The following is a 26,664-nucleotide window of genomic DNA, read 5'->3' as shown; positions in this document are numbered from 1 at the left end:
CAGTTTAGTTTTCACTTTTGGAATTAAACTGTGGACACATCTCACTTTTCCATCTGTCTGCAGCAATGTGCCAGAGACTGTGTACTGTAATTAGTCTCTATTTATTTATTCATCTTCAATGACTGCTAACTGGAGAGGTAGAGCACATAAAAATATGAAGAGGAGATGTGGAAAAAGAGACATAAGGGAAATAAGACAAGTTTCTGGTGAGTGCTGAGTTCAGTGGAATGCTGGGCAACCTCACCAGCTCACAGATGTATAGTAAATAATAAACATAAATAATCCTGGAGTCAAAGCCAAATAATGTGAGGTAAAAATTAGATTTACTTTCTGCACAATCTGAATCAAAATAAAAGAGAAACATAATTGTCTGTTGAATTGTCAAATGTTAGTGATTTGGGTTGTTAATGCACAGCATCAAGGCTGTCTTTGGACAGTGTTCCGGCGCACTTGACCAAAGTTCCTCTCATTTATTCTGGAAATTGAAATATTCCAGGATCTACAGAGGACCACTTTTTTTCAAAATGGAAACTCTTTGTTAAGAACTGATGGAAAACTACTTTCCATCTACTGCCAGGTCAATTTCAGTGAAGAAACGTGGATGAATGGAATCTGTGCATTACGGTTACTATATGAACTGGATGGTAACACCCTTATTATGGAAATTTAAAGCACACAAGCTATATCTGAAGATGAGAATTGAGACAGCACAAACTTTTTAACACCAATTGGACTGAAACCAAGCAACACATGAGGACAGCTCATAAAATATGGAAAATACTGATAAAATTTTTTTAAAGGACTGCCCACTTTCTAGTTGCTAAATTGTTTCACGAAGGATAGCACCAAACACACCACAAAAAAGAATGAAAAAGCATCTACCTGCAGCTTTCATTTCCAAAACAGCCTCCCTCTGCCAGTAATGAAACAAGGGGCTGGTTAAAGTGGGAACTGCTGTAAACAGAATAGACTTTTCATGCAAGGGACCTGGAGAACATATGGCTTTGATTAGAGGGAAGGGTAGACACAAACTCCAGTGGAAACTACCCAGAAGAGAGAGAACGAGAGAAAGGGTGGGTGAGTGTGAATATATGTTTCTATGTGCATTACTGTAACGGAGGGAGAGGGCTTACTCAAGACTACTCTCACGGTAGATGAGTGTGTGAATGTTGCAGTGATGTTGTGTGTGTACTCGAATACAAAGAGCCAAAAGGATGACTCAGAAGGGGGAGACTGCTGAATGGGAAGAACGGAGCGAGTGTTGGTGAGGAAGTCTGCAACAGGCAGAGCATTAAGATAAAAACCATACTGTTTAGTGGGACATCACTTATATATCTTTATGACGGCATACAAAATGATACGTTCAAGGTCGGTCCCTTCGTGTGCCAAGACAATGTTGAATTCACAAGAATATGGCAGCCGTTAGCTCAGTTTTAAAAAGCACTGGAAAATATAATAGAATGTGACATAGGAAAGATGCACTCATTAACACAGTTGTAAATGATTCACTTTTATTTGGACAGATTTACATTAAATTTTTTACAACGGATTGGAAAGAATTTGTTTAACATGTGAGAAACACTCTTAAACTCGAACAATGGCAGTCGGGGACTGCCACATCCCACGACACCCCTGAATCCAAAATTTTACCCTGACCTACTTGTATAGGTCAAAGATCAAAGGTAGAACTCGGACCTGCTTTCATAGATCAAAGCACTAGCTTTAATCTATGGTCTTACTTACACTGGCCTTCTCTCTCATCTTTCTATCTTATCAGGTTTATGAGTGTACAAAAGTTGAAATTTGACCTTGACCTATTTTTCTCAAGGTCAAGGTCATCATGTCATTTTCATCCCCTTTGCCTCATGAGTAATGTACTTTTTGTTTCATCTTTCTATCTGCAACTGTTGGGAAGATATTTGGTGGACAACGAACGGACGGACAGACAGAAGAACGGACACACGAACACTGACGATTACAATACATCAACGCTTTGAAGTGGGATGTAAAAAACAGACCTCAAACTTCCACATTCTTTTACATATTCAGGTCAAAGGTCAAGTATGGCAGAAATCAACACTGATCCAAGCTAAACAAGAGAAGACATGATGTGATGTCATCAAGAACAAGTCTAGAACTGTAAGTATCCATGCATCAATGCAAAGTCCAACCAGTCTTCCTGTCTGTTCCACATTTCTATGTCAGGACCTCATCACACTGGCTCTGTGGCCGCTGCCTGCCCAAGCACGAACTAGACACTGAATACATAAGCATAATGCAAATGAAACCAACCAGGATGGAAAGGAAGGATTTTGCATAAAAAAGATCCAGGCAGTGACTGAAAAGCGTCAGAGAGGACACTTAACTTGTGACTTGTATCATAGCACACAAACAAGGTAATATTGACATAATGACATCACCATATCCGGATGTGCTTTATTCCTGACTAAGTATCACCACCTGATTTCTTGACCCTGGAAAAGCTGATCCAACTTTCAACATTATAATTTTCATAGCTTTTCATAACGGCTCATCTTGGCTTTGCTCTTCAACATATAATTGCTTAGCTTTTGAGTACGAATCTGTATTATCTCAGCTACATACTGACAGCAAATTGGCTACAAATCCACCTCCACACAACCGCACAACAAATAAAGACAAGATTTTTAAAAAAAAATCTGTTTCACTGGACGTTCTCCTACAGTGACATTAAGTCATAAATGCCGCAAGCTGCATTTCCCTTCCATCTTTAAAATTTGGAACAAATGCATTGATTTAGTGAGAAGCAATATCCAAAGCATCATCTACACACAATTCATACGTCCCCAAGGCACGCCTCTGGGACCCTGCCTTGAACCTTGACCTGACCTGTCGAACTAAAACAAAAACTAACACACATTTAAAATGGTTTTAAATGCTGGGATATTGAAGAATTATTTTTTTTAGCATGTTTCTACAAAAAGTACAAAACATCGAGATACACACACACACACACACACACACACACACACACACACACACACACACACACAAACAACAGCAGATTACACTTTCAAAACATTCCCACCTAGAGACCCCAAAACATCCCCTTTCGGGAAGCGTATGGTTGTGCTGGAGGTTTTGGGGAGGTTGAAGGGTTTCGGAGTGCTGTCCCAGCTGAGACACTATACGTCTCACTTTCTCACCTAACGTACTTTCTCGAACAGGGATGAACCCAATGAATAACAGAAAATAGCATCAAGCTAAATTTATGTGACGTAGCGCTTCTTAGGACAGTTCTGGACAAACTGTCACTGTGTGCAACTTCAGCAGCCGAACCGCAGTTTATGACGCGACTCGAATAACACAACTGAAAGAACTCTAAATGTCAATTGACGAGACAGTCTGACGTCGTGACATTACTAACTTACCGAGTGGCGTTGTCAAATCCAGTTACCATCCATCGAAATCCCATATACCGAGTGGTTCAACACATGTCGGGCTCAGTTCTGACTCGCTCCGCCGCGCTCGCACAGAGAAAGTTGATGCAGTGGTCAGTGCTGCGGTGTACAGCCGCTCTCCTCTATGCTGAGTTCAGGATACCTCGGAAAATTGTACACGAATGCAAAAAAATCACAAGGACCCACACGGTAAGGAAAGACTCTTGCAGTCTCATTTGAAAGACAAACTCAGTCATTTTTTTAAATATGTGAATATAAGTATGATAAGTCCAGGGTAGCTTCTTTTGGATCCATTTGCTGCAAGTAGCATTAAAATTTTCCAGCAAAACAATTTGTAAAATTACGGTATTGAGTATAATTCTACATATCTTGATTTCTCTGACACTGCATCACAGTTGTTTTTAGCAGTGAAGCGATTAATTTAACTATACATTTGCAGAACTAAGATACAATATCTAATAAAGCGTACTATAACTACAAAACAAAAGAAGGGTGTTGTTTTTGTCCATATAGTACAGCTTCCATATTATCTGGTTTTTTTGACTTTTGTGAATGGACATTTTTGACACGAGAAGGCAAGGGTAAGTTGTAATGCTGTTTATGTATTGTATATCTCTATTCAATCTCTTCTCGTGAACAATGAATAACTCAACAATACATTACAAATTTACAACATAACGCGAATGCAGCATCCCCTCCTCACACAGTAGCCCAGTGGTGTGGACAGGAGGACAATGACCGTGGATCTGCGTTAACTGGGAGTGTGAGTGCGTGCGCGCGCGCGCGTGTGTTTTCATGTGCGTGTGTGTGTGTGTGTGTGTGTGTGTGTGTGTGTGTGTGTGTGTCACCACATTGGAATGTCTGGTTACAATTTCGCTACGATTTCGTTGTTTATGTAGCTTGTCGTATATATTGTTTCCTGGTTGTTTTATTGAAATCCAACAGATTTCCCATAAATGGTTTATTATCCACCCATTTAGTTTTTAGCCTCCAGATTGTCCCGTTTTCTAAATTGAAGTTAGTAGACTTCCAATTCATTTTGCCGACAGAGGTTTGACATTCAACAAAATCACGGTACGTTAATTTGTTTTACTATTTTTATATGAAGGTTAGAGGTCTTACTGAATCTGAAAACACAAGGTTCTTAGACAAAAAGTACATTTCGGAGAGATCCCCTTTTTCCTCCTCACTTCCTTCAGCTTAATTTACTTGGACTTGGAAAATTAGGTATTATTTTCCAATTCACCCCCGCTCCGCTGATGGGAATCCATATGCCATCCAACAGGAATGTGCGACCCTTCATTCCTCCAACTCTCCTCCACCCTGGAGTGTGCAGACTACATGATTGGGAATTCCCAGCAAGCTGATAAAAGTAAAAGATAAACTTTAACAAGGATTTTTATGTTGCACCTTGCAGTTTTGGCGACATCCGTGAATATAACGCCTTTGTCACATTTCGTGATGTAAAATTTGAAAACGGTGAATTAAAAATTAAAGAATCACCGAAAATAAATAACATGCAAGGCAAAGTAAATGTACTGCAAAATGAGTGATCTGGTATTGTGTACACACACCTCTGACCTTATTTGCATGCAAGTGCAAACTTTGAATTTCCTCTTTGAAAGCAAGTCTGTGTGAAAACCTGCGAAATGAACATTAATTTAAAAAAAAAGAAAAAGCACTTCTGTAACCTGACTGTTTCGTGTTCATTTAGTGGAGGAAAGGACATCCCAGAGACATCAGAAGTTTCTTTGCTTTTATTTAGAAGTCTTAGGCATTGGCCGGAGCAGCTCAGCAAGTACTGAAGAATGATTTTTGTTATAACACTGTTTAGACTATAATCCAATGCAATGCAATGACAATGCTTCCAACTCTGAAAATATCAAACACTGTTGTTTGATCTCTGAACTGCAACGACATGACTGCGTTACTGCTAGTGGAATGTCAACCGAAGCGTTTTAATGTGTTTTTGTAGATCCTGCCCTCTGCTGTCAAAAGACAGCTATTACGTGCAGAAACATTTATTTCTGACGCAACAACAGTAATAATTATAGTAATTATTATAACTATGATAATTATAGTAATTAGAAAAAATGATTATACTGATATTATTATTATCATTATAGTAGGATGAAGAAGAAATAGAATTATTGGAGTGTGTTAATATATCCCTTAGCAATACAGGTATTTACATGAAATTTTACTTTAATTGTGATGATCTAAAACTGGCTTACTGGGTGACAAAACCACACATTAAAATACTTTCATGCAAATACTTTTCGTTCGTCAAACAAGCAACTATTCTGTCCGACTTCTTCCTTCTGCCTTTTCACTCTTCAGTAAACTCGGTGCTTTGCTGAAGAATTATTCTGCAACCGTAGCCGAGAGAGCTAGCGTAAGGCCTACAACATCTGCATGCATTTAACCCTCTATGGGAGCCATGAGCCTTTGTTTTGCAAGATATCGTTTGTATTGGTACACAATGAGACACAGCCATCCTGTAATGTCTCCACAATTGTGTGTTGTTTACAAACAAAGGAGAAATAAACAAAAGTGCAATGCTTACAGAGTAAAATAGCCTGCATGTATGCGTGTGCACAAAAACACACAATGACTACAATCAACCCAGTCAGGTACTATTCTATGTGACTCAGAGCTTTGTTAAAAAAGGTTCTATAGTTGTAGCCTACTTTGTACAATTGTCACCTAGTGAGTCATGAGAAGAGCTTCTGGGACAATGAAGTAAGTGAACATGATGCCCCTGCACAGCTTGGATTGGTTCCACAAGCTTCAGCCAAGTCAAAGAGTTGAAGTTACGTTGATATTTACAAACCTGTCTGAAGATGTGTGAGTGTACACACTTATATGTACATAGCAATTAAACGTAATCAGACCACAGACAAGAGTTAGAACTCAACAGATCATTTATTATTACATCACAACATACTGAATATTCTCAAGACAATCAATCAGTATGCAGATAACATCTTATAGAATATACTGATGTAATACATTAGAGAAGTTAAGCATAGTTTAAAAAGTACAAAAGCAGCTTTAGTAGGTTTGTAAGGCTTTTAGGTCTTTAAACAAGTGTTAACCTAACTGTTGAAAGAAAATACAACACGTGTCATTTTTACTACTAGAATTGAAATCAACCAATATACTGAGAAGTAGAAACCGATGTCAAAGCAAACCAAACATACACAAATAACTGGCTTTGGCATGTCTTAAGTGACTGTCACATCCGACTGTGATCAATGATTAAGGAAATGTCAGTGTATTTTAGAAAATTCTTCTACACTCCAGTAAGGCTGATGTAACTATGGATCACCAGAACGATTCATAACCTTGGGCTTGTTTTATAATGAACCCATATTCATTACTAATAATCTGACTATATTCAACTCATTAAAACTAGTAGAGATCCAGTAGAATATAATGAAGTAGGATAATTCAATAAATAATGATATTGCGCATATACTATATTAATGCCATCCTAATACGAACAAACTTCAAGTTTTCTTGAATAGTGGTTGTGCATAGATGAGACTAATTTTAACCCACAGCATATTGCATGAAAATAAAATCTATTAGGAAAGTTTCTTCTGGCATGGAGAGGGCAGAGTTCCTCCATTTATGTTTTCACATAATATGCCGTGTCATGACCTATTTGGAATCTAATTTTGTAAAGGAGATTTAAGGAATGAAGCATACATCCTAGTTATTGGCCACCTGATTTAACAGTACACTGTTGTGCAAACCCAGAGTCTACTTTTGAAATGAAAAACTATGATTAAACACAAATCAAATGCTCAACAAATTGAACATAACCATAAAACAGCAGTGTGTGAAAACTCTGATATTAAATAGTGGCTCATCTGTGCTAAATGTCCTTCTTTTTAAAAACACAAATTAAACAGCTCTGCAACAGCAGACTGCATTTTAAAGACATGATCAGACATGACATACAGGGTGATTCCTTTCAGACACAGGACACAATCTACTGAGTTATAAAACCCAGCACCTTCAAATAAAAGTATTTTGCTTTCTCTCACATTATAATATCAAGATTGTCTTTAATTCTTTGCTTTGAAATATTTGAAAACAAAGTATGACCATCATAGACCAAAACTCATGTTTCATCACCTGGACCCAGCCAGGTAAATCCCACCTTGAGAACATCATCTGAAAGCAAGAATCAGGTCCTGTGTTCTTAAAGAATCATTATGTTTAAGTGTAAAACCTCATCAGCTCTAAAGCATTGATGTGATCAACCAAATCTACTATCAGGACCATTTTATCATATAGCAAGCCCTATGTGCCACTGTTTGCATTGGTCATCATTGGCTGGATTATAGTATTTTATTATTCTATCCTTTAAAACCCCCCAAATCACCCTCTCCTCTTTAAGGCTCTTATAAAATTAGACTTCAATAAGAACTATTTAGGTCTAATAAGACATGAGTACAAGGCAATGTATGAGAGTTGACTCCATCAGAGATGTTGAAGAAATCAGTGTGGATTTGGCTGGTTTTATCTGAAGCACCTTGCTGAAAAATGCTGTGAGAATATATCTTTGCTTTTGTTATACTTTTAAAAAGTAGCTGGTTACGAAGGAAAGCTGGAATTTAAAAAAATTCTACTTGAGGCACTTCAAAGTTACTGATAAATAATGCTAAGTCACATTTCAATTTTATAGAGAAAAGAAGAATCATAAATCACCAGCATATCAGAAATAAATGAAGTCTTTCTGGATAATGATGCTGGGATGCTCAAATTTTGGCCTTCATGAGTGAAGATCCCTGAGAGAATCCTACAGTACGACTCTCTTTTCAAGTAACAAAAAATATCTTTTTGTTTCTTTCACTTGGACAAAATGCCATGGTAAAGTGTCATTTTATTATCAATATCCCCATCTACTGACGACTCCAAAGACCTGAGGTCTACATAGAGTGCTGCTACTTTTTTAAAGGGCAAATTCAAGACTTACATGGTTAGTCTAGCTTTTGAGTGAATATTTGTCTTATTAGTATTATTAAATAATATCTTTATTTAAATATTCTAGTGTCTTTTAGTGCATCTAATGTTCTTTCATGCTCTAATAACTTTGTTGCTTTTTCTGTTATACTCAATTGCTTTGTGTGTGTAGTTTATTGCTACCATCTGTATGAGGAGTATTATGAAACAAAGAGTTTAACTTATTGATTGACCTACATTTTTGAAATGTCTCTGTAGTAAACCATTCCTGTCTACTAAAAATCAGTGATATCTGTGCATTGTCAGACCAGCAAATACTATATACTGATTATTTTTTTGCTGATAATCATTGCCTATTTCATCTGGGTTACAAGAGTATGTCATTTAGAATCCTGTCATCAAACTGCATTTTGATGGAATTTAGATTTTGGCCCAGATTAAGCTCTAGATCCTTTTCTTGTGGAGAAAACAGGAGATCTCCAATTTTGGAGGCACTTATTTATCTGCATAAGCTCAAGGGAACAAGGTCCAGTTTCATCTAATTCTCATCCATTGACACAATAATAAATGCAAAACAAACAGGTTGACTCCAAGGAATCAACATGTATAGATGCACTCATAACCGACCCTTACAGGATTACCAATCTTTCATCTTTTCACTTTGCAACGAGCTCAAACTGCCTCACAGGTGTAAATGACATTTAAATACAAATTCAGTCAGGAACATAAGATAATCAGGAAAAGTATTCTATTTTGCTTCTGTTGTTCAGGTCTTGTGAATGCTGTTGTACCACTTCCTCAAAGCCACCCCAACAGTGCTCGCTACTATACACAATGCCCCACCGAGGCTCAAGTAGGTTGGTGCGTGGTTGAAGAAAATGAATTGGAAAATGAATGCCAGCACCACCTCAACAGTCCTTATCAAGGACACGGGTCCAGCCTTCTCAAGCTGTAGAGCCTTTGTGATGAATACCTGCCCAATGATACCCAAGACAGCAATCAACATCAGCATCCAGCGATCACGGCCACAGAACGGGATCGTCCACTCCCCAAGGATGGATACAGTGATGACGCACTCGATGAAACCAATGACAGCATAGTACCAGACGGAGAGATACAAATGGACGCTCTTGCCAATCTTTCGAAGGGTGACATAAGTAAATCCTCCAGAAACAGCTCCTATAGATTAATAAACAGAAGACTGAATGAATGCAGCAATTAAAAAAGAAAAAAAAAAACTTCCTCAAAGCACAAGTTAATTTACTAAGTAATAGTTTTGTATGGTGAAATTTGATCTTTATATAATTGACGAGTATAACCACACTGTCCTATTTGTGTACAGGATGAACAATATTAATTTTCCGCAGTAAAATTGATTGCACCTCTTGTCAGTGCCACAAAGTTATTTGGAAAATTTTGGAGACATCAGTGTAACTGGGGATCTATACCACATCTTTGGGGGGGTATGGGTGTACTCCATACTGAAAATAATGGTCCTACTCTGTGCAGTGTTGCACTTGTGCATATACTACGTCTGCAGAGTTTTTCACAAAAAAGGGTAGACAGATTTTAAGATTTATCACATGTGAGGTCCGTCACATCTACAGTGTGTACATGTGATATATTGGAATGTAAAACTGAAAAGAAAGCTTAGCTACAGACCAAAGCGCCTGATTTACAGGCATCTGAGTTACTTTGAAGCACAGGGAAGAGAGCCAACATTCAAATTCTAGCTGACCGTTGTGTGCCAGGAAGGAATTTTTTATCGCATTGAATTTTCCTGGTTTTGGTGTTAATCCTGTCCTTGTTAAAATAAATGTTCTGCCATACAATGATGGAAAGGATTTCTCAAAAAAAAAGAAGAAAATTCTCCCCTGAAATTACTTTTATCACATTGTAAAACTTTACTTCCATATACCTAAAGGAATTCAGGAAACTGAATATAATGTATGTACTGTACTACCTGCAAAGACAGCGATGGTTCCTTTGATGTGGTTGACGTAGTCACCATCGATGCCATATACAGTGTTGCCAAAGATGAATGGTGGCCGCGCGATGAGGACAACTCCAGTGAGGGTGAAAACAGTGAAGACACAGTCAAGGATTGTACATTTCTCCTTCAGGAAGATCCAGGCCAAGAGAGAGGTAAATACTGGATTACTGAGGGGTGAGGCAAAGGACAATAGAAGAATCATCAAAAGTAATAATTAGTATGGGTACATTTGAATAAATAGGATATCAAGGAACGCATTCAGGCAAATACCTTGTATGAGGAAGAATGAAATTAGGGGAAAAAGTGACAGCCAGATAGAATGTAGTGCTAATTAAATCTCAGCTAATTAACCATAATGAAGCTCCCCTTCTCACCTGAACATGATGACGATAGCATCTGCTAGCGACATCCGCTGAATGGCATAGAATAACAGGATCATGGTAGTGGAGCCAAAGAAACCCCGAAGCACTAGATATATGCGTTTATCTCTGGGACCAAGAAAGCCTGTCCTGGAAGAACAGAGACATGAGGATGATGGATGAATGAATGACTGGATGGATGGATGATTACACTGAAGGAGACAAACTCAAACAATAAACAGATGGAGGAAAACTGATCAGCAAAGTGACTAGACAGGTGACATGTGAATGGATTTAGATCATTCGGAATGACAGCAATGGATGTGCAGATATGTGTGTGGGTCTGAAAAGACAAGCAGTTATGAAGTAATGTGCAAAGTGAAATACAGAGGATGTATGGTTGGATGGATGGATGGATGGATGGATGGATGGATGGATGGATGGATGGATGGATGTATGGTTGGATGGATGGACAGATGGATGGATGGAAGGAAGCATGAATGCATGCATGTATGCACAAGTAAATGAATGAAGTGTACGGGAATCAAGTTATAATTTGTTTGGTACCACATTGTGATCCCAAAGTTAAAAGGTTTTTACCCATCCATTCAAAGAGGAAAGCGTGAGTAAAAATTATATTTCCTAAAGTGAGTAACATCAAGATAGTGAAATAAACAGACTGCAATAATTGTTTGTTAGAAGCGGTAATTTATTTACCCTCATTTAGTTCAACCATACTTAAATGGATTGTTTGGGGGGGGGGTTCCCTCTGGTGGAGGGAGTGTAATAGTTTCACATTACTTGTTCAAACAGTTAAAAAATGTAATGTCAGGCCTCGAAGAAATACCTAAACATACAGTAGGTCCATAAATTTACTAAAAATACATACTTTTTGCTGTTTTTAATTTTTATTGTGGTTTGTAGAATGGAATTTCTTATTTCATTTTAAAAATGCTAATATGACATGCAGCTAATATTATACTGGAATATTAAAGGTAAAAAAGGAACAAAACATTATTACTGACCAATACACTTGAAAAAAGAAAACGCAGAACTTTATAATGAAGTTTATAATGATATTAAAACCTATAACTTAATGAGGAAAACCCTCTCAACACTGTATTCAAATAATAACATATTAAAAGGGCTGGGGGGTAATACATGTCTTGTATTACCTTGTTACAACAGCTAAGATGTTGTCTTCCTCAAGGGAAGGAAAACAGGTGAGAAATCCATAAAGAGAAACTACAGAAACTGACATGTTTAAGAGTGGCACTATATTCATAATTTAGGGATATTGGGCAATTATGGAATTAAATCTTAAAACTAATTTGGGTGGCAGTGGCTCAGTTGGTAGAGCAGGTCATCCAGTGATCACAAGACTGGCGGTTCGATTCCCGCCCCCGCCCAGCCACCTCGGAGTGTGAGCCGACAGTGGGAGGTATCAGCTCACCTCCCGAGCACTGCCGATGCGCCCTTGAGCCAGGCGCCGACCTCTTTACAGGGGAACACCACAAAGGAGCTGCCCACCACTCTACCTCCCCCTCACTGCATGCCTACAGGCCACTTGTGTGTGTGTGTGTGTGTGTGTGTGTGTGTGTGTGTGTGTGTGTGTGTGTGTGTGTGTGTGTGTGCGCGTGTGTGTTACAGGGCCTCTATACACTCCATGCATGTGATTGACTAACTGTGTGCTAGACTGTGCCACTAATGTCCATTCGGGGATTATAAAAGTATCTAAAATAAATTTTAAAAATCTTCAAAAACACACTATAAAGAGTAGCAGTCTAAGTATTTGTTTTTCTCTATCATGCTTACTTGTTATAGATGAGAAACGGCATAATAAAGAGCATTTGGAAGAAGCAACGTAAAGTGCTGATCTCCAAAGCATGGACTCCTTGGATGGATTTTACCAAAAGAGAAATGATGGAAAACATAAATGCGGACAGGAAAGCATAGAACAAACCAAGAGCTGGACATCTCTTTGGTTTTTCTGGTCCTGTAAAACAGAGAAAAGGAGGAGTTTTACAGGAGATTACTGTTGCACATTTCATTTTGAAAAACATTGCCCATTTTGCTGCCCCTATATTGAAACAACAGCAGGATTCACTGGGTGCATTTGGATTATGTTGCTGAACTCCATGATGTCTTGTCAAAACATATTTTCATAATGTACTTCAGGGTAAAAAATAAGTTGTGTAATATTTGCAAACCCTAGCAGGGATGCATGAAACTGATATGACTGGAGTCAGTGCATTTCAACTTCAGGCCACTCAGGCCTTTCTTTCCACCATGTGTGGTCTGCATCCGATTCCATTTATCACATGTGATATTTTACTGCACTCTGTTTCACCATGGAGCAGATTTGGATGGCCATCCCCTTAAAGTCTAAGCTGTCATTTTGGAAGAGAGTTTCCATATTTTTTTCAACAAGCTTCTTAGTTTGCCTAGAAGACATAGACAAAGTGACTATTACTGTATTACATTTACAAGTTGCTAGAGAGTTCAAAGGCAAGAGTCATCACTTCATTCAAGAGAACAAAGTAGACACCAAACACTTTCCAATGCCTGGCAGCTGCTTTTAATGTAATCAAAACCAAAACCTAAAGTCAACAAAACCCAAGTTGTCTCAAGGGTTGCCTCATGATACTTAAAATTAAAAAATAATCATGGGTCGTCTTCTTTCTCCTGACGTATGCAAAAAAATTTCACAAAACACTCCCCATTCCTCATAAAAGTTTCAGGAAAGCAGTTCATGTGCAGTTGGTAAGAATGCTGAAAAAAGTCCCATCTTGCAAAAGTGAAGGAAGTGAAAGAAATTCATTTATCAGATCTTTATTTGGATCCACTCTGAGAGCTACTGATTTCCTCACAAGAACATACGTTGTAGTCCCAACGCACTGGATTGAGAAGTTTAGTTGAAATAGATATAAACGGTGATAAAACCTGTTACTGCAATTATTATTTTTTTATATTTTATTCATAAAGTGTACCTATGGGTCATTCATGACAAAAAAACCCCCATATCATCCGACTGGTAATTCATGTCAAAAGGCCATGGGTGTCTGTGTCATGTTAAATTTTTCCCACAGTGCCTTGCTGTTTACAGATAACACAGCATATCCCTGTCCACAATGGGTTTCTGGTTTCATGCTGTAATCACGTACTATTTCACGGAGTAAATTACTATCGTCCGCCTGATCCAGATTTTCCCTGTAAATTTCCCATAGCTGAGCACATCTGTTGATTTATATTTTCTGAACTGGGGTTAAAATATGGGGGGGGGGGGGAAATATGTTCATTATTAGATTTAAGACAGATGGAACAGTTTTGAGTCCAAACCGTCACATATGACTTGTGACTTTTCCTGTAAAAGTGCACAGTCATCCATCCTCATTTAAGATGATGTAAATCCTAATCGGGTTTGCAGCGAGTCGGTTGCGTCACTCCTTTGTACACCACATGCTGATGTAGGTCTGCTAATAATATCATGGGATCATAGTGTACTAACAACCCGCTTAGTGTAACCGCTGAGTCACTGATAATAAAACCGTAAATTAATTGTGTACTAATTGTTATACTGTACAGTATACTTAAAAGTCCCATCTCCAGTGTGTCTGATCAGACATCATCAGGTCTTTGGCCTAATTCTGACGCAAATCAGATTCTCTGTTTCGATCACGGAAGTTCAAGTTCCCGCAAGCCTCTGGGACCAAGTGGCAAACGGAATGGAGACGGGAATGGAATGGAATGGAATGGAATGCTATGTTATGGATGGAAACGTGACTTCAACCTTCTTTCCAATACCGTCATGTGATAACGACGTTATCACTGATAACCCAAATGACCCCGGACTACCTTTACGCCGCCAAAGCGCAGATGGACACTGATTAGGTAAAGTAAACCTGCGTCTGGTTCTAACTTCTTGAACAGTCGACGGCGGTGTTGCGATGGGGATACTTTACGCGTAAACTGACGCGCTCCTCTACCTTCGCCCCCGTTTTCTTCCGGGGATGCGGGCTTGCCTCTGACGCACAACGTCGGCGGGTATAGCTTTTCCTTCTCGTTGCTTTCCGGTGAATTTTCGCTCCCTCCTTGCGCCTCTTCGGTCTCCGGAGCATCCTGGTCGTAATCACACGATACGCGACAATTGCTTTGCAACGGAATCCTCTCGGCCGTGCCTTCTCCGCGATCGCCACACTCGTCATGGTCGCCACCGTTGTTTTTTTCACGGCTGTCAACTTTGTTAAACACTAATAAAACGTCCTTCCTGAATGAAGCCCGCTCGCCTGCGATGAGGTTACAGTCGCCCATGGTAAGATGTGACGGCCGAGAGACAGCATGCCTCGGACAGTAGCGGTCTGCTGTCGGTCTTCTTTATTGCCCTGAGTGACAGAAGACAAGGTTAATAACTAACCTTGCTGGCACCATTCAGATCTGTGCTGTTGTTACTTTACCCACAGGAGGGCAGACCTGAACTCCAACTAAACTGCTGGAAAAGTCAGTTCACAACTCCACGCTTACGCCCACTGTGGAGATTTGAACCAACCAAAAACCAACAAGAGTATAATTTTACGCAGAACACATGATCACAAGACGTATTATTAAGAAACTTTTCTTTATGAGGAAAGAGAGTGATTTGTGTTACTGTCTGACTTGTGAATGGTATTCTCTCTATAAAAAAGTTAAGTCAAAATTTATTGTCTGAGAAATTACAATATGTGGGCATGTAAGTCTTAAAGGCGATGTAGCATGAAGAATATAGAAGCTGTTTCCTATGTTTTAATCGGATTTTTTCTTAAATTTCTTGAAAGCAATAGCATTTTTAAAGTTGTTTATTTCTTTTCTTCTTACCAAAAGAACATTTTATGTTGGTAATTCAGTAGTTCATCGTTTCCTTCTTGAAAATACTACTTTATGTTCTTACACAACACCCTGTCTGGCTGTAAAAGTATCTATATTGAAAAAGAAAAGTTTATAAATCCAGGAAACAAGAGCATCACTGATTAAATGATTTACGTTACTCAGTGAGAAATACACCAAATCTTGTCAGTGGATCAGCAACAAAAATAACAGCACCACTGATTTAGTATTTTAGTATTTTATTACTACTGTTCATAAAATATAACCAACAACAAAACAGAGTAGTGTATATTCCTTTACTTATCCAACTACATCAGATTGATACAATAAGCCTATACTGTTTTGAAGAAGTCACATGTTACAGAGTATTTAAAAATGTTGCTTTTTTTTTTTTTTACATCTATATTAAATTCTATATCTATGAAAAATAAAACATTAACAGTGGTCCCCTCTACGCACAAAGACCTTCACACAGCGTAGTAAAAACATAAACACTACATTTGGCAAGTTGCAGTTGAAAAATTTGTTATCAGAACTCTGTTTCGTTTGTGTCAGAATAAGAGGACCGTGTGAAAGCACAGGTACCAGGTGCTGCATAGCAGTTGGCTGTTTTAGCTGCAGAGTAAAGACAACAATGGTTTTGTCAATGAGGGAGAAAAGGGGCAAGAGTGCAGTGAAAGAGGGAGGGCAGGTGAAACAGTGGGACGCTTCTAGCGAGTCATTCATGGGGAATCAACGCTGTGAGTGTCTGTATCATGCTCACAGTCTTGCTTAACGGTCGGCCACATGGTGGACTGGACAGAGAAATTTGTCTCAGTTTCTCACAGTGTTAAAAGTCGATTCTTCATCATCAGCTTCAGTCATTTAAGTGCAAAGTAATCACAATAGACCGATGAAACTTAGGTTGAGTAACTGGCAAATTGTGAAAAAGGAATAACACTCAAGACAACACTCAATATTTTTGAGCTTGGAGGAGATGTGGGTACAAAGTCAGCAAAATTCAATGAGTTTTCTCCATGATTGGTTTTCGACGTCTTTGAGTAGAAGATGATATGAAGCTACACAGAATAATCAGAAAACTTACACAATATCCAAGTGTCATAGAACATTACAAATTTACTAACTGTTACATGATCATCACCACTACCAGTCTAAACCTAAATCCTGCTCATCAGGTTCCTATACTAAATTCAATTTACAGAGTTAGATTACATAATGTAACCTGTAGGCTTCAAAAACATACAATAAGAAGTGACATCATCGTTAGCTTTTTCCTGAAAGATAGTCATTTTGAGTGGAATAATGTTTTCAAATGGAGAATAAGGCATCCTTAAACAGTAAGAAATCAATAAAATATGTATCAAAAGACAGTCATTGAAGCAGGTTGCTGAAGAGAAGCATCAGACCTCTCAAAATACCATTAATCATTACAAAGCAATTTCAACCACATAATCTGTTAAGGCCCTGAAATGTGTTTGAATTATCTCTTGAGCCTCTGCTTAAAACTCTTTTGCTCAGGCTTGGGTGGTATTCACTTTGCATTCTAATGGGGCTGAAAAGTTCAACAAAATCACAAAAAAAAGATTTTGAATGGTTTGTAATTTTTTGCCAGTCGGACAATGGATTTAATTACTCAAATCGATCATGAGGTGCTCATATATCTGAGTTTTTCCTTTGAAGCTGGATGCAAGCAGGAATACCCTGTCGTCGATGGAAAGCTGAGAAAATGAGCGAGGTGCCTGGATATTCAACTCCTGAGATGGGATAAACTGGCTGCTCTTGGTGTCCCACTGGTAGACCTGCGTCAGTGAATAGTCGCTGCCCAAGATGGCATACTGCCAGTTGCCGATGGAGACAGGCTGGAACACCATAGATCCACGGGAAGGAAATGTCTGGACCTCTTTGAACATGGCGCCGTCCCAGTGCATCACCTTGGAGTCCCCGATGAATCTTGTCAAGCATATAAACAGTTCACCTTTCAAAAGGAAGACGTATTCAAACAGTTGCTTAGTTTACATAGGCGGCCTCTAAATCTGGATCTAAAGAAGAAATCTCACAATAACAGTTTAGTTAACACTTAAATTAATGAATACTCCATGAATAATTTCACAGAAAAGAAACACTAATAGGATAGAATAGAAACAACACAGATAATATTCTGCATTAATGACTTGTAGGAAAACATGCTGGACAATAAGGATTGCAATACAGTGCAGCTATAGGGAACAGTCTAAGTACTATGAAAATGCTCCAAAGCAATCTCATTCAGCAGAAGAACAGTCTTTTTTTTTCTTGTTATATATTGTATCTCTGCTGCATCAGCGAGATACGAGACCATTTACCCATTTTTTTAGTGTAAAAATTAATTATATTTGAACTGCAGCTCTCACCTTTGACTATGAAGTGCTTGACTGAGAAGACGTCTTCCATCTCCGGTATGTCGGTCCTGCGGGCAAAGTGCTTCTGGCCCCTGTTCCACTGGTAGACAACGGGCCGCTGGGAGCTGCTGGACAAGATCAGGTGGGGCTTGTTGGAGATCTCCAGATATTCTATGTCTGTATCCCGGTACCATGGATGGAGTGACTGGTGGGAGTAGAAGCCATTGCCGTTCCATTTGTACACAGTTGTGGATCCAGCCTGCAAGAAGAATGCAGAGAAAAAACGTCAAAAAATATGTGAGTGCAAATGAATGAATGAATGAATGTGCAAAAGCTTGACAACACCAGCTCAATCTGTAGACTTAAGCTAATATACAGCAAAAAAAGAACATCTGTGGAATGATCTGGATGACATGTTGAAAAAACTAGAAGAGTATTGTACAAAAAAGGGGAAGGAAGTGACAGCAGTCACATAACAAATTTATGTTGTGATCAATCCAAGTTGTTTGGAGTTCTGGAAAAGCAAGAGAAACAAACCTTTGAGCTGTCAGCGATGACAAAGAAAGACTCCCGGTCGATCATGAATGTCTCAACGTCGTTAGGTTTGCGAATTTTCAGGATGTCAATATCCTGGATCTTGATGAACTTGTTGGCGGACGTGTCACGTTTATAAATGTGTGAACCCCCGAACAACTGCGCCACAATGACAAAGAGGTGGTTGTCGATTACCATGGGCTTGCAGACCACAGTGGATGTGCCTGGGCAAAAGAACAGCAGCTGTATTCACAATACTTAAGAACATTTTTCATACTAAAGTAATATGTACAGTAGTTTACATCAACAGCGCCATTTGATCTCACCTTCGATGGTGTCGTAGGTTCTGAAAGTCATTTCAACATGATCCCATTCCAGGAAGGTACATGTCCCAGCAAATGGTTGGGCAAATACAACATACTGATCTGTTCCAAAGGTGAAGGCCTCCACTGAAATAGACTCAAACTTGAGTGATTGGTAGGAAGCAAACTCTGAAAATGATATAAAAATCAACAAAAGTGAAGACAATACGGAAACTGGGGCAGGAACAAAGTGTGAAATTGTTATGATATTTGAAGTACAGCACAACCCTTGTGCAGTGGGGGCATGTAGGTGATACCTGCTGTGATGCAATCAAAAGAGTGTGGCAGCAGGTTATTGAACTTCTTCCCCTGGTGAATGGGTGGACCGCTGCAGTAGATCTCATCCAGGGTGGCATTGGTGTGGTGCATCCACTCCACCAGCCACTTGAGCTTACAGTCACATATTAGATTGTTGCCACGTAGATCCCTACACACACACCAATGTTTGACAAGTTACACCAGTTTACAGTTGAATGTAGCAGGTTATTTTTTCAACATTCACTTTTGTTAAATGTCTTTAAAGCATAGGCCTTTCAGAGGCAGAGACCAGACAAGTGTCTGGTTACTGCCACAGAAAGGCCTATGCTGTTCAGTGTTTGATTACTGTTCATCCACCTCTATCTCCAGTGTTTGGGCTGAACTTTGGATTCAATCCAGGAAGGCTACAATAACAAGTATCCTATCTCCCCAGTTGGACAAGATTGCCACACACTTTCAATCTGACTGAGTCCACATAGAGTAACATAAAATATCAATACACAAAGACCGATGATTCAGTAGAAGTACATTTTAAAAAGCATGAAACAGTTCAGAAGACAAAATACAGTCCCAGGAATTGGTGTTTGCTCAATATATGATGGCTACCATTAATAGAAGAGAAATAATATTTTGCAAGATTTTTAGCCCAACACTTGGCATACCAAGAAGTTCAAACCCTTTTATGATCAGTTAGTAGTAAGCTCTAGGCTGCTGAAAATGAAAACAAGTAATCCACACCAACTGAAAAAGGCTTCCTCTATGCTGGAATCAAAAGTGTAAGGCCCTTCTGAAACAAATGCTGGCTTAGAATTTTCTTTTACTCTTGCAACATCTGTGCTATTGGAGGAAAGGGTTGAGGAATTAACTGAGTCACCATTACAAAAGCAAAACAGTGGCGGTCTGACGTGAAAATGCTTGCATTGTACATCCTGGTCTCTTGACAGATAAACAGCCATTTCAGGATGTGTGTCGTTGTGGTGACCTGTTCCCTACTGGATTTGAACAGTGGCTAACATGAATAGCAGGAAACCATAGCTAGAAAATAGCCTTCTTTTTCCACAAGGTTTTATTTTATTTCTTTCGCAGCTTCTCATTTACTTGGTTTGGAATTGGAATTTCTCTCTTTTTGCTTTTAACACTCTAACAAACTTAATAATATTACTGCATTAAATGAGGAAGACTATCCTCAGTATTACCCATAGAATCTTACTGGTGATGAGCAAATATTAGGTTTGAACACCAATATTCATTTATTTGACTATTTCAGGATAAATATAAATAAAGGAAACAGTAGTTGTTGCTATAGAACTGAGAGAACTAAATAAATATTGTCTCTCTCAGGCCTTTGTGTGGTGGATCATTGGCAATCCGTGACCTCTGTCTGCTTCCTCTGCTGGTGGTATCCCAAGCTACACGATGGTTCAGCATCACTGTCTACTATTTTCTTGAGTCTTGTTCCATTTAATTTGATTCCAGTTATGGTTTAGGTTTTGGCAGGGATAACCATACACTTTATTTTTCTAAGAGTATTTACTTAGGGCGTTTATTTGGTCTGTCCTCAGAGTGGTGGATCATTGGCATTTGGTGGCCTCTGCCTGCTTCGTCGGCTGGTGGTGGTGACTCACTCTACTGGATGGATCAGCATGCCTCTGTCATACATTTATTATTCTTATTCTTTGAGGGGAGTTGTTTCTTATCCGATGTGAGAGTCGTACTGCTTGCAGTACACAAAGGTCAGGGGGATATCATCAATGTGCAGATTGCAAAGCCTTCTGAGACATTTTCTGTGAATCTGGGCTATATAAAATTAAACTTGAAAATTGAAAGTTAATGATGATAGACCAAACTTACAGTTTGGTCAGTGCATCCATGCCCTTGAAGACATCTTTGGGAAGTGTCTGAAGATTGTTGTAAGCCAGACTCCTGAGCAACAAAGAGAAACAATAATTGAATCAAAAACTGAACTGTTACTGCATAATGTTTGTCCTGTTGGCCAGAACCAGTTAGATCTATAATACATTTAATTTCAAAACATCTAAATGAGAAGCACAAGTCAGACTGATCTGTGTCAATAACATTTGTTACAGGAGGGTGACATATTGTTCTTTATTACTTTACTTTATTGTGCTACTACATTAAGTAGTAGCAATATGTCTTCAAAAGCACTGACAAGAACAAGATATCTTTGCAAGGAAATTAAAACCAACCATCCAAAGCTGGCCATATTGAAGCATTTCATTGGTGACCAAGGGAATGTATTTCAAACAAGATAGATGGAAATAAACTGAGATTTCAGAATAATTCATGAAGGTTGCATTATTTATTCAAGGGTCCATTTTCTGGGGAGATAGGCACCTTTTGCTTTGAATTTGTGCAAGAAATCACTCTTCAAACAGACAGGGAAAGAGCAGCAGAGTGGACAGCATCCCGGAAGCATCCCAGCCTGAGCCCTTTGATAATGTCTTTATTTTATGTGATGACTTTGAAATGCCCACTAAGAACATATTTGTTGATGATTTTTTTACCCAAACATCACCTGTAAATTACTTTCTAAATCATGTTAGACTAGACTTTTTAATCAAAAATCTAACTTCATCTCTTTCTAAATGTTCTAATATTACACTGTACAATATTACAGTACAATATTTCAAACTTTGATGATGTGGGAGGATTAAAAATTACCAGTTCATCAGGTCATACACGTTGAAAACTGCAGATCCAAAAGGTGTCACTTAGGGAGAGATTATAGGTCACAGTTTAAGGTTACAGTACAAATATATTTAGCCATGACCTCCAGGTCACTCTTCTTCTAGCCTATGTTTAGTTTGGGCAACAACAGTTCTGCTCATCCACTCAGGCGATGTAACATTCAGATCTGCTGGTCAGCAACCTGATATGGCTGACACTGTCAGAAAAGTAACCTTGGACATCAAAACTGGCATTAATTTCAGCTTACTGTTCCATTTCAGATACAACATAGAGAGAAAACAGGAGACATGCATTTTTAAAAAAATAGCACAGCTTAATATTCTAAAGAATCTAATTAATAAGACAGTGTGAAGGAGCATATGGAGATTGTAAGTAAGGGTAAAAGGAAGGAAGGAAGGAAGGAAGAAAGGAAGGAAGGAAGGAAGGAAGGAAGGAAGGAAGGAAGGAAGGAAGGAAGGAAGGAAGGAAGGAGGGAGGGAGGGAAGGTAGGAAGGAAGGAAGGGAGGGAGGGAGGGAGGGAGGGAGGGAGGGAGGGAGGAAGGAAGGAAGGAAGGAAGGAAGGAAGGAAGGAAGGAAGGAAGGAAGGAAGGAAGGAAGGAAGGAAGAAAGGAAGGAAGGAAGGAAGGAAGGAAGGATGGATGATTGGAAGGAAGGGAGGACTCATACAGCCACCACAGAACCAGTTACTTACAGGTGTATTAGTGCTTTCAGGCCCCGGAAGGCAAATGGGGATATTGACGCAATTTTGTTGTTTTCAATAAATCTGTGAATGAAAGATTCCATTAGCATGTCCGAATATTGAGATAGACCAACACTGCTAAAGTAATCCATCCACAAATATTCAATATGTTGTGATAGTAAAAAATAAAATGCTTCAGCTGCCTACAGATATCTGTTTGCAGCTGTGAGGGGTTTACAGCCATTACAGAAGGTTGTCATCCATTTCATTTAATACAGGAAAGAAATATCAAAATGAAATGTACATCAAAGGCCCTGCAGAACCAACTGATGCTTTCCATTATTCCAGTGTATGTTTGTTTGTTCTGTGGTCGATTAACAAGATCAGATTCAAGTAATGGGATTAAGATGTCCTCCTCAAACCAGGCCACATATGTGAAACCATTAGTAGGGACGAACCATGGGCCCATAAAGACGTAATAGTTTTTTTTAAACATTTGTCTATAGGACAATGAGAATCTTTTTTTGGTATTAAATATAATGACATAATAGTCCACAGGATGACATTGTCCCATATTGTATAGAGACAATGTAGAAATATAATATATTTTGCAGGCTCTCTTTCTGTCCAAAAGAATGTAACATGTCTCCTTTCAGTGCCAAGCTGAGAACAAATGTCACCAACCTTGTTTGCAGGATTTTTTCCTATACTTTGGATTGAATACGAGCAAGGGCAAAAGGTCTATTATTATTCAAGCGTTTTATTTTACCAATGTCGTCGGGCATCAATAACAAGAATGGTGCATAGAATACTGAAGGGCATCATGAGTTATGAGACCAGTAAAACACATGGCATTCAGAGACTCATGTCTGTAATAGGGATTTTGTTTTTGGTTTTCTGTACCAGTTGTCATGGTTTGGATTTGCTTTGATTGTTTCCTGTTTCATGTTGGAGGTTTATGTCCCTGCGGCATGTTTTATTTGAGTTTTTCTACTGTGTTCTGTCACCGATTACCTGCCTCTTGTGTGAATGACTGTTTGCGCCTGTGCCTCATTTATTTCTATTCCCAGTGTACATAGTTCATTTGTTTATACTTTTCTTGGTCAGTTCTTTTGCTGTGCTCCTTATTTTTTCAGTTTTCCTAAGTGCCTGATCTTTTCCTTGGTTTCAGAAAACTGTTTCTGACTGTTTCTGGACTCAATCTCTGTTGTTATTCTAAGTGGATAATGTTGGCTTGTTAGTGTATTATTTGACATTAAATTTCTGGTCTGAATTCCCTGGCTCTTATCTGTCTGGGTCTTTATTTCTGAACTAAAAGTAATTTGTTCTGTTACCTGTTTCCATTGTAGGGGCCACCTGCCAATAAATTTCAATAAAATTAATGATTAAATTATGCAAAGAACATTTTGAAGTTCAAAGCAAGCAGAAAAATGGCCATGAAAATATGACTTCCCTGGCAGAGGAAACAAAATATTTCAATGCAAGAACCATGCAGACTTCCACCAGAAACCATTTGTGACTCCCCCCCCCCTAATAATGCACAAGTTACTCAAGTTCTATTGGGTTATGTTGGGTTCTGTTGCCTATTGGGATAGGATAGGATGGCAGCCCGTGCACATGCAGTGGCTCTCTCTCTCTTTGGGTTTTTTTTTCTGCCTGTGGGTCTGAGAGGACTGATATGTCATCTGTGGTGTATGTCGTACATATATGGTACATTTGACAATAAAGTTGACTATGACTATGATCACGGCTAAAGTATAGGCAGTCTTTGCTTTCAGAATATTTTGCTCTGTTTTTCTTTTCAAAGAACGGGACACACAGGACTCATCAGTTTCTCTATACAGAAAGCATTGCTTTTAGAAGTCGTAGATCAGGGTTCTTCCATGCACAGCCATTCAGTCATACAGAAATTAATAATAAATACTTACAGATATTCAAGATGAGGTAAACCCAGGAAAGCATCCTCATCAATAAGGTCGAATGAATTTGCTGTGAACAGTCTGTCAAGAAATGCAGACCCAAAAAATGATATGAGAGAATCTCTTTGATGCAGTGTCTCAAGCTCATATTGGGATAAAGGCTGTGATTGATTACGACCTATTACCTACATCAGTATGTGCTGAAGAGTGAGAGAGAGAAAGAGAAAAATTCATTCTATCAGCTGACAGTGTGAGGTTAAGGAATTAATTGTTTTAATAGCACAGAGGAATGGATGGTCACTCCCACAGTTTTTTCCAGGAATGAATGAAAGAGATGAAAGGATGCCTCCTCCCACATGTTTCTGAGTCACCCTTTGAACTATATTTCAATAACTGCGTCCACCAATTATGAATTCTGCGGCTCACCACATTGCTTGTAAGAATTTCTTTTAATGAAATGTGATGTTGTACCAACTGCAAAAACACACACACAAATTTGTTCTTTTTTTGGTAGTCGATCAATGTTCCAACATTAATTAAGAATACTTAATGGATTAATAACCTTTCCTTAATTAAGTGTAAAAGAAAATGGAAAATGATATTAGAGATCAGGCATGTTTGGGATTGATTACATTTTATAGCCAAAAAATAAGCTAAATCTCATAATTGAATCAAAAAAGCCTTTGTCTCAAAAGTTCCTAAAAAAGTAGCCCCGATCAACTTCAGTCTGTTAAAGTGCTGAAATTTAGTTTGGTCATAGTTCTTACTGCAAACCCAAAATACATCATGAGGCGTGTTCCCTGATTAAGTAGTACTCCAGTAGAAGTGGCAATTAATAATGACAGAAGAGGAGCTGCCACTCAATCATTTTACTCTAAATTTATCTTCCATTCTTAAGCCTCAGGCGCTTTGATTGCTTTAGTGCGATCCGAGCAAATGAAAGAACTGATTCAGAATTATAGTTGGTGACAGTAAACAGTTGTGTGCATTGGACTGAAACAACAGTGATATGAAAAATTAAGTCTTGCCGTAAAATTTGTTGATTTAAATAACAATCGCTAAAATGGTGTTAAAAATACTATATATTTATGTGTTAGTGATATCTTTTGGAAGAAAAGATCATATTAACAATTTATTTATGTCTGTCTGTGTCTTTCCAAAAAATATTCCTTGCTCACTCTCTGCTGTTAATTCATGTGACCATGTGGTCTATTGCATAATACTGACACCATTACAGAGAATCCCCCTTTAAATCTGACAATAAAACCTCCAGGGGCTTTCTGTCTCGTTGTCTGGTGAAGAAAGACAGTTAAAAACATAGAGAGAGCGATAGATAGGGAGACAGACTCACAACAATTGCAGGGCAGGCGTGTGAACGAAGCTTCCTCCTGTTATCTCAATAAATCCAGACTTAACAAAAGACCTGAATGGATGAAGAACATACATTGAGAATGCAAATAGAAAGGGAAAACAAAAGCAGAAAGAAAGAAAAGCAGCGGGCATACAGAGTGAATATTTCTCCTCACAATTTCAATGTCTAATCAGATGATGTACCACTTACAGAGAAACAACGTCGGGTGGGAAAGAGTGAGGCACTGATCGGACATTGTCACACAGGGCGTTATCTTTGGTGCAGGTACATCCGACGGGACATCTGGGCTGTCTCACTCTGCGTCCCTCTGTTGAAGCCAAGCTGACAGCAGCGACCCAAAACAGGAGCGTCCATCCTTTCGACCCTTTCCATCCCCTCACTGCTCTTCCAGGGTGTCCCATTCCTTCTGTCCCGGTCGAGCACTAAAACTGCAGCATATGCAACTTCTCAGTTAAATATATGCACGGTTTGCAGCGATCAATACTTTTCAAATTATATTTTCTTGTCTCGTTTGTTTTAATGCCCGATGTCGCCGCGCTCTTGTAGGTTCCAGTATATGCTCCGTGTTTCTCAATAGGAAGGAACCAGTCCAGCAGATTCGTTCTGCAAAGCACAGGATTACAAATGCGGGACAGATGGGACATAAGAGGAACAGTCTCAGACTTTCTTTTTCTTGAGGTAAAAAGGAATTATTTTAAGGTCCCAAAACAAGCCGCTACAGTCCGTTTCTTTTCACTCTGCTCCTTGTTAATAAGTTGTTCTTGTAGATTCAGTGGTACGGACACAAAAGGGGAAAATAAAAGCACAAATTCCCGTGAGAGAAG

At 38.8% G+C, this 26,664-nt stretch overlaps 3 protein-coding genes and 1 long non-coding RNA gene across 12 annotated transcripts in view; 1 reads left to right on the top strand and 3 right to left on the bottom strand.

The window, feature by feature from the left end:
* plce1 (phospholipase C, epsilon 1) overlaps positions 1-3,614 on the bottom strand; it is a 69,828-nt gene extending 66,214 nt beyond the window's left edge. For all 6 annotated transcript variants that reach the window (XM_068304909.1, XM_068304911.1, XM_068304910.1 and 3 more), the window contains exon 1: positions 3,411-3,614. The gene's annotated coding sequence lies outside the window, so the exon portion shown is untranslated. The remainder of the gene's footprint in view (positions 1-3,410) is intronic.
* On the top strand, positions 919-9,329 carry LOC137588112 (uncharacterized). 2 transcript variants are annotated; one of them, XR_011034023.1, is made up of 3 exons: positions 919-1,073; positions 2,050-2,139; positions 9,188-9,329. It is a non-coding gene; the product is annotated as an uncharacterized lncRNA (long non-coding RNA). The 2 variants fall into 2 exon arrangements; XR_011034022.1 differs by having other exon boundaries at positions 919-1,077.
* Positions 6,343-15,250, bottom strand: slc35g1 (solute carrier family 35 member G1). 2 transcript variants are annotated; one of them, XM_068304917.1, is made up of 5 exons: positions 14,732-15,250; positions 12,585-12,765; positions 10,785-10,919; positions 10,381-10,577; positions 6,343-9,596 (listed from the first exon to the last, which is right to left on the bottom strand). In XM_068304917.1, exons 1-5 carry the CDS (start codon positions 15,078-15,080, stop codon positions 9,184-9,186), a joined length of 1,275 nt encoding a protein of 424 aa, XP_068161018.1. In that variant the 5' UTR covers positions 15,081-15,250; the 3' UTR covers positions 6,343-9,183. The 2 variants fall into 2 exon arrangements, with proteins under 2 accessions (XP_068161018.1, XP_068161019.1); XM_068304918.1 differs by having other exon boundaries at positions 14,756-15,250.
* A 601-nt stretch (positions 15,251-15,851) lies between these two features.
* On the bottom strand, positions 15,852-26,606 carry lgi1b (leucine-rich, glioma inactivated 1b). Of its 2 annotated transcripts, XM_068304915.1 has the most exons (10): positions 26,030-26,606; positions 25,820-25,891; positions 24,478-24,549; positions 22,562-22,633; positions 21,013-21,084; positions 19,161-19,330; positions 18,868-19,032; positions 18,545-18,765; positions 18,020-18,266; positions 15,852-17,604 (listed from the first exon to the last, which is right to left on the bottom strand). In XM_068304915.1, the coding sequence occupies exons 1-10, from the start codon at positions 26,239-26,241 to the stop codon at positions 17,255-17,257; spliced, it is 1,653 nt and encodes a 550-aa protein (XP_068161016.1). In that variant the 5' UTR covers positions 26,242-26,606; the 3' UTR covers positions 15,852-17,254. The 2 variants fall into 2 exon arrangements, with proteins under 2 accessions (XP_068161016.1, XP_068161017.1); XM_068304916.1 differs by lacking the exons at positions 21,013-21,084; positions 22,562-22,633; positions 24,478-24,549; positions 25,820-25,891; positions 26,030-26,606 and adding an exon at positions 19,900-20,736.
* Between the last annotated feature and the right edge of the window lie 58 nt (positions 26,607-26,664).

Source organism: Antennarius striatus, chromosome 21 (assembly GCF_040054535.1).
Source record: "Antennarius striatus isolate MH-2024 chromosome 21, ASM4005453v1, whole genome shotgun sequence".
NCBI lineage: Eukaryota > Metazoa > Chordata > Actinopteri > Lophiiformes > Antennariidae > Antennarius > Antennarius striatus.
This window is presented reverse-complemented; position numbering and strand designations above follow the sequence as displayed.

Excerpts from the sequence above, each read along its gene's own strand:
- slc35g1 (XM_068304917.1), bottom strand. The coding sequence starts at position 15,080 with ATGGGCGACTGTAACCTCATCGCAGGCGAGCGGGCTTCATTCAGGAAG. Across the intron at positions 10,578-10,784 it reads GCTATCGTCATCATGTTCAG|TAATCCAGTATTTACCTCTC; the intron begins GTGAGAAGGGGA and ends CTCACCCCTCAG. Across the intron at positions 9,597-10,380 it reads AACCATCGCTGTCTTTGCAG|GAGCTGTTTCTGGAGGATTT; the intron begins GTAGTACAGTAC and ends ATTAATCTATAG.
- lgi1b (XM_068304915.1), bottom strand. The coding sequence starts at position 26,241 with ATGGGACACCCTGGAAGAGCAGTGAGGGGATGGAAAGGGTCGAAAGGA. Across the intron at positions 19,033-19,160 it reads TTTTGATTGCATCACAGCAG|AGTTTGCTTCCTACCAATCA; the intron begins GTATCACCTACA and ends TATCATTTTCAG. Across the intron at positions 18,766-18,867 it reads AACCTACGACACCATCGAAG|GCACATCCACTGTGGTCTGC; the intron begins GTGAGATCAAAT and ends TCTTTTGCCCAG.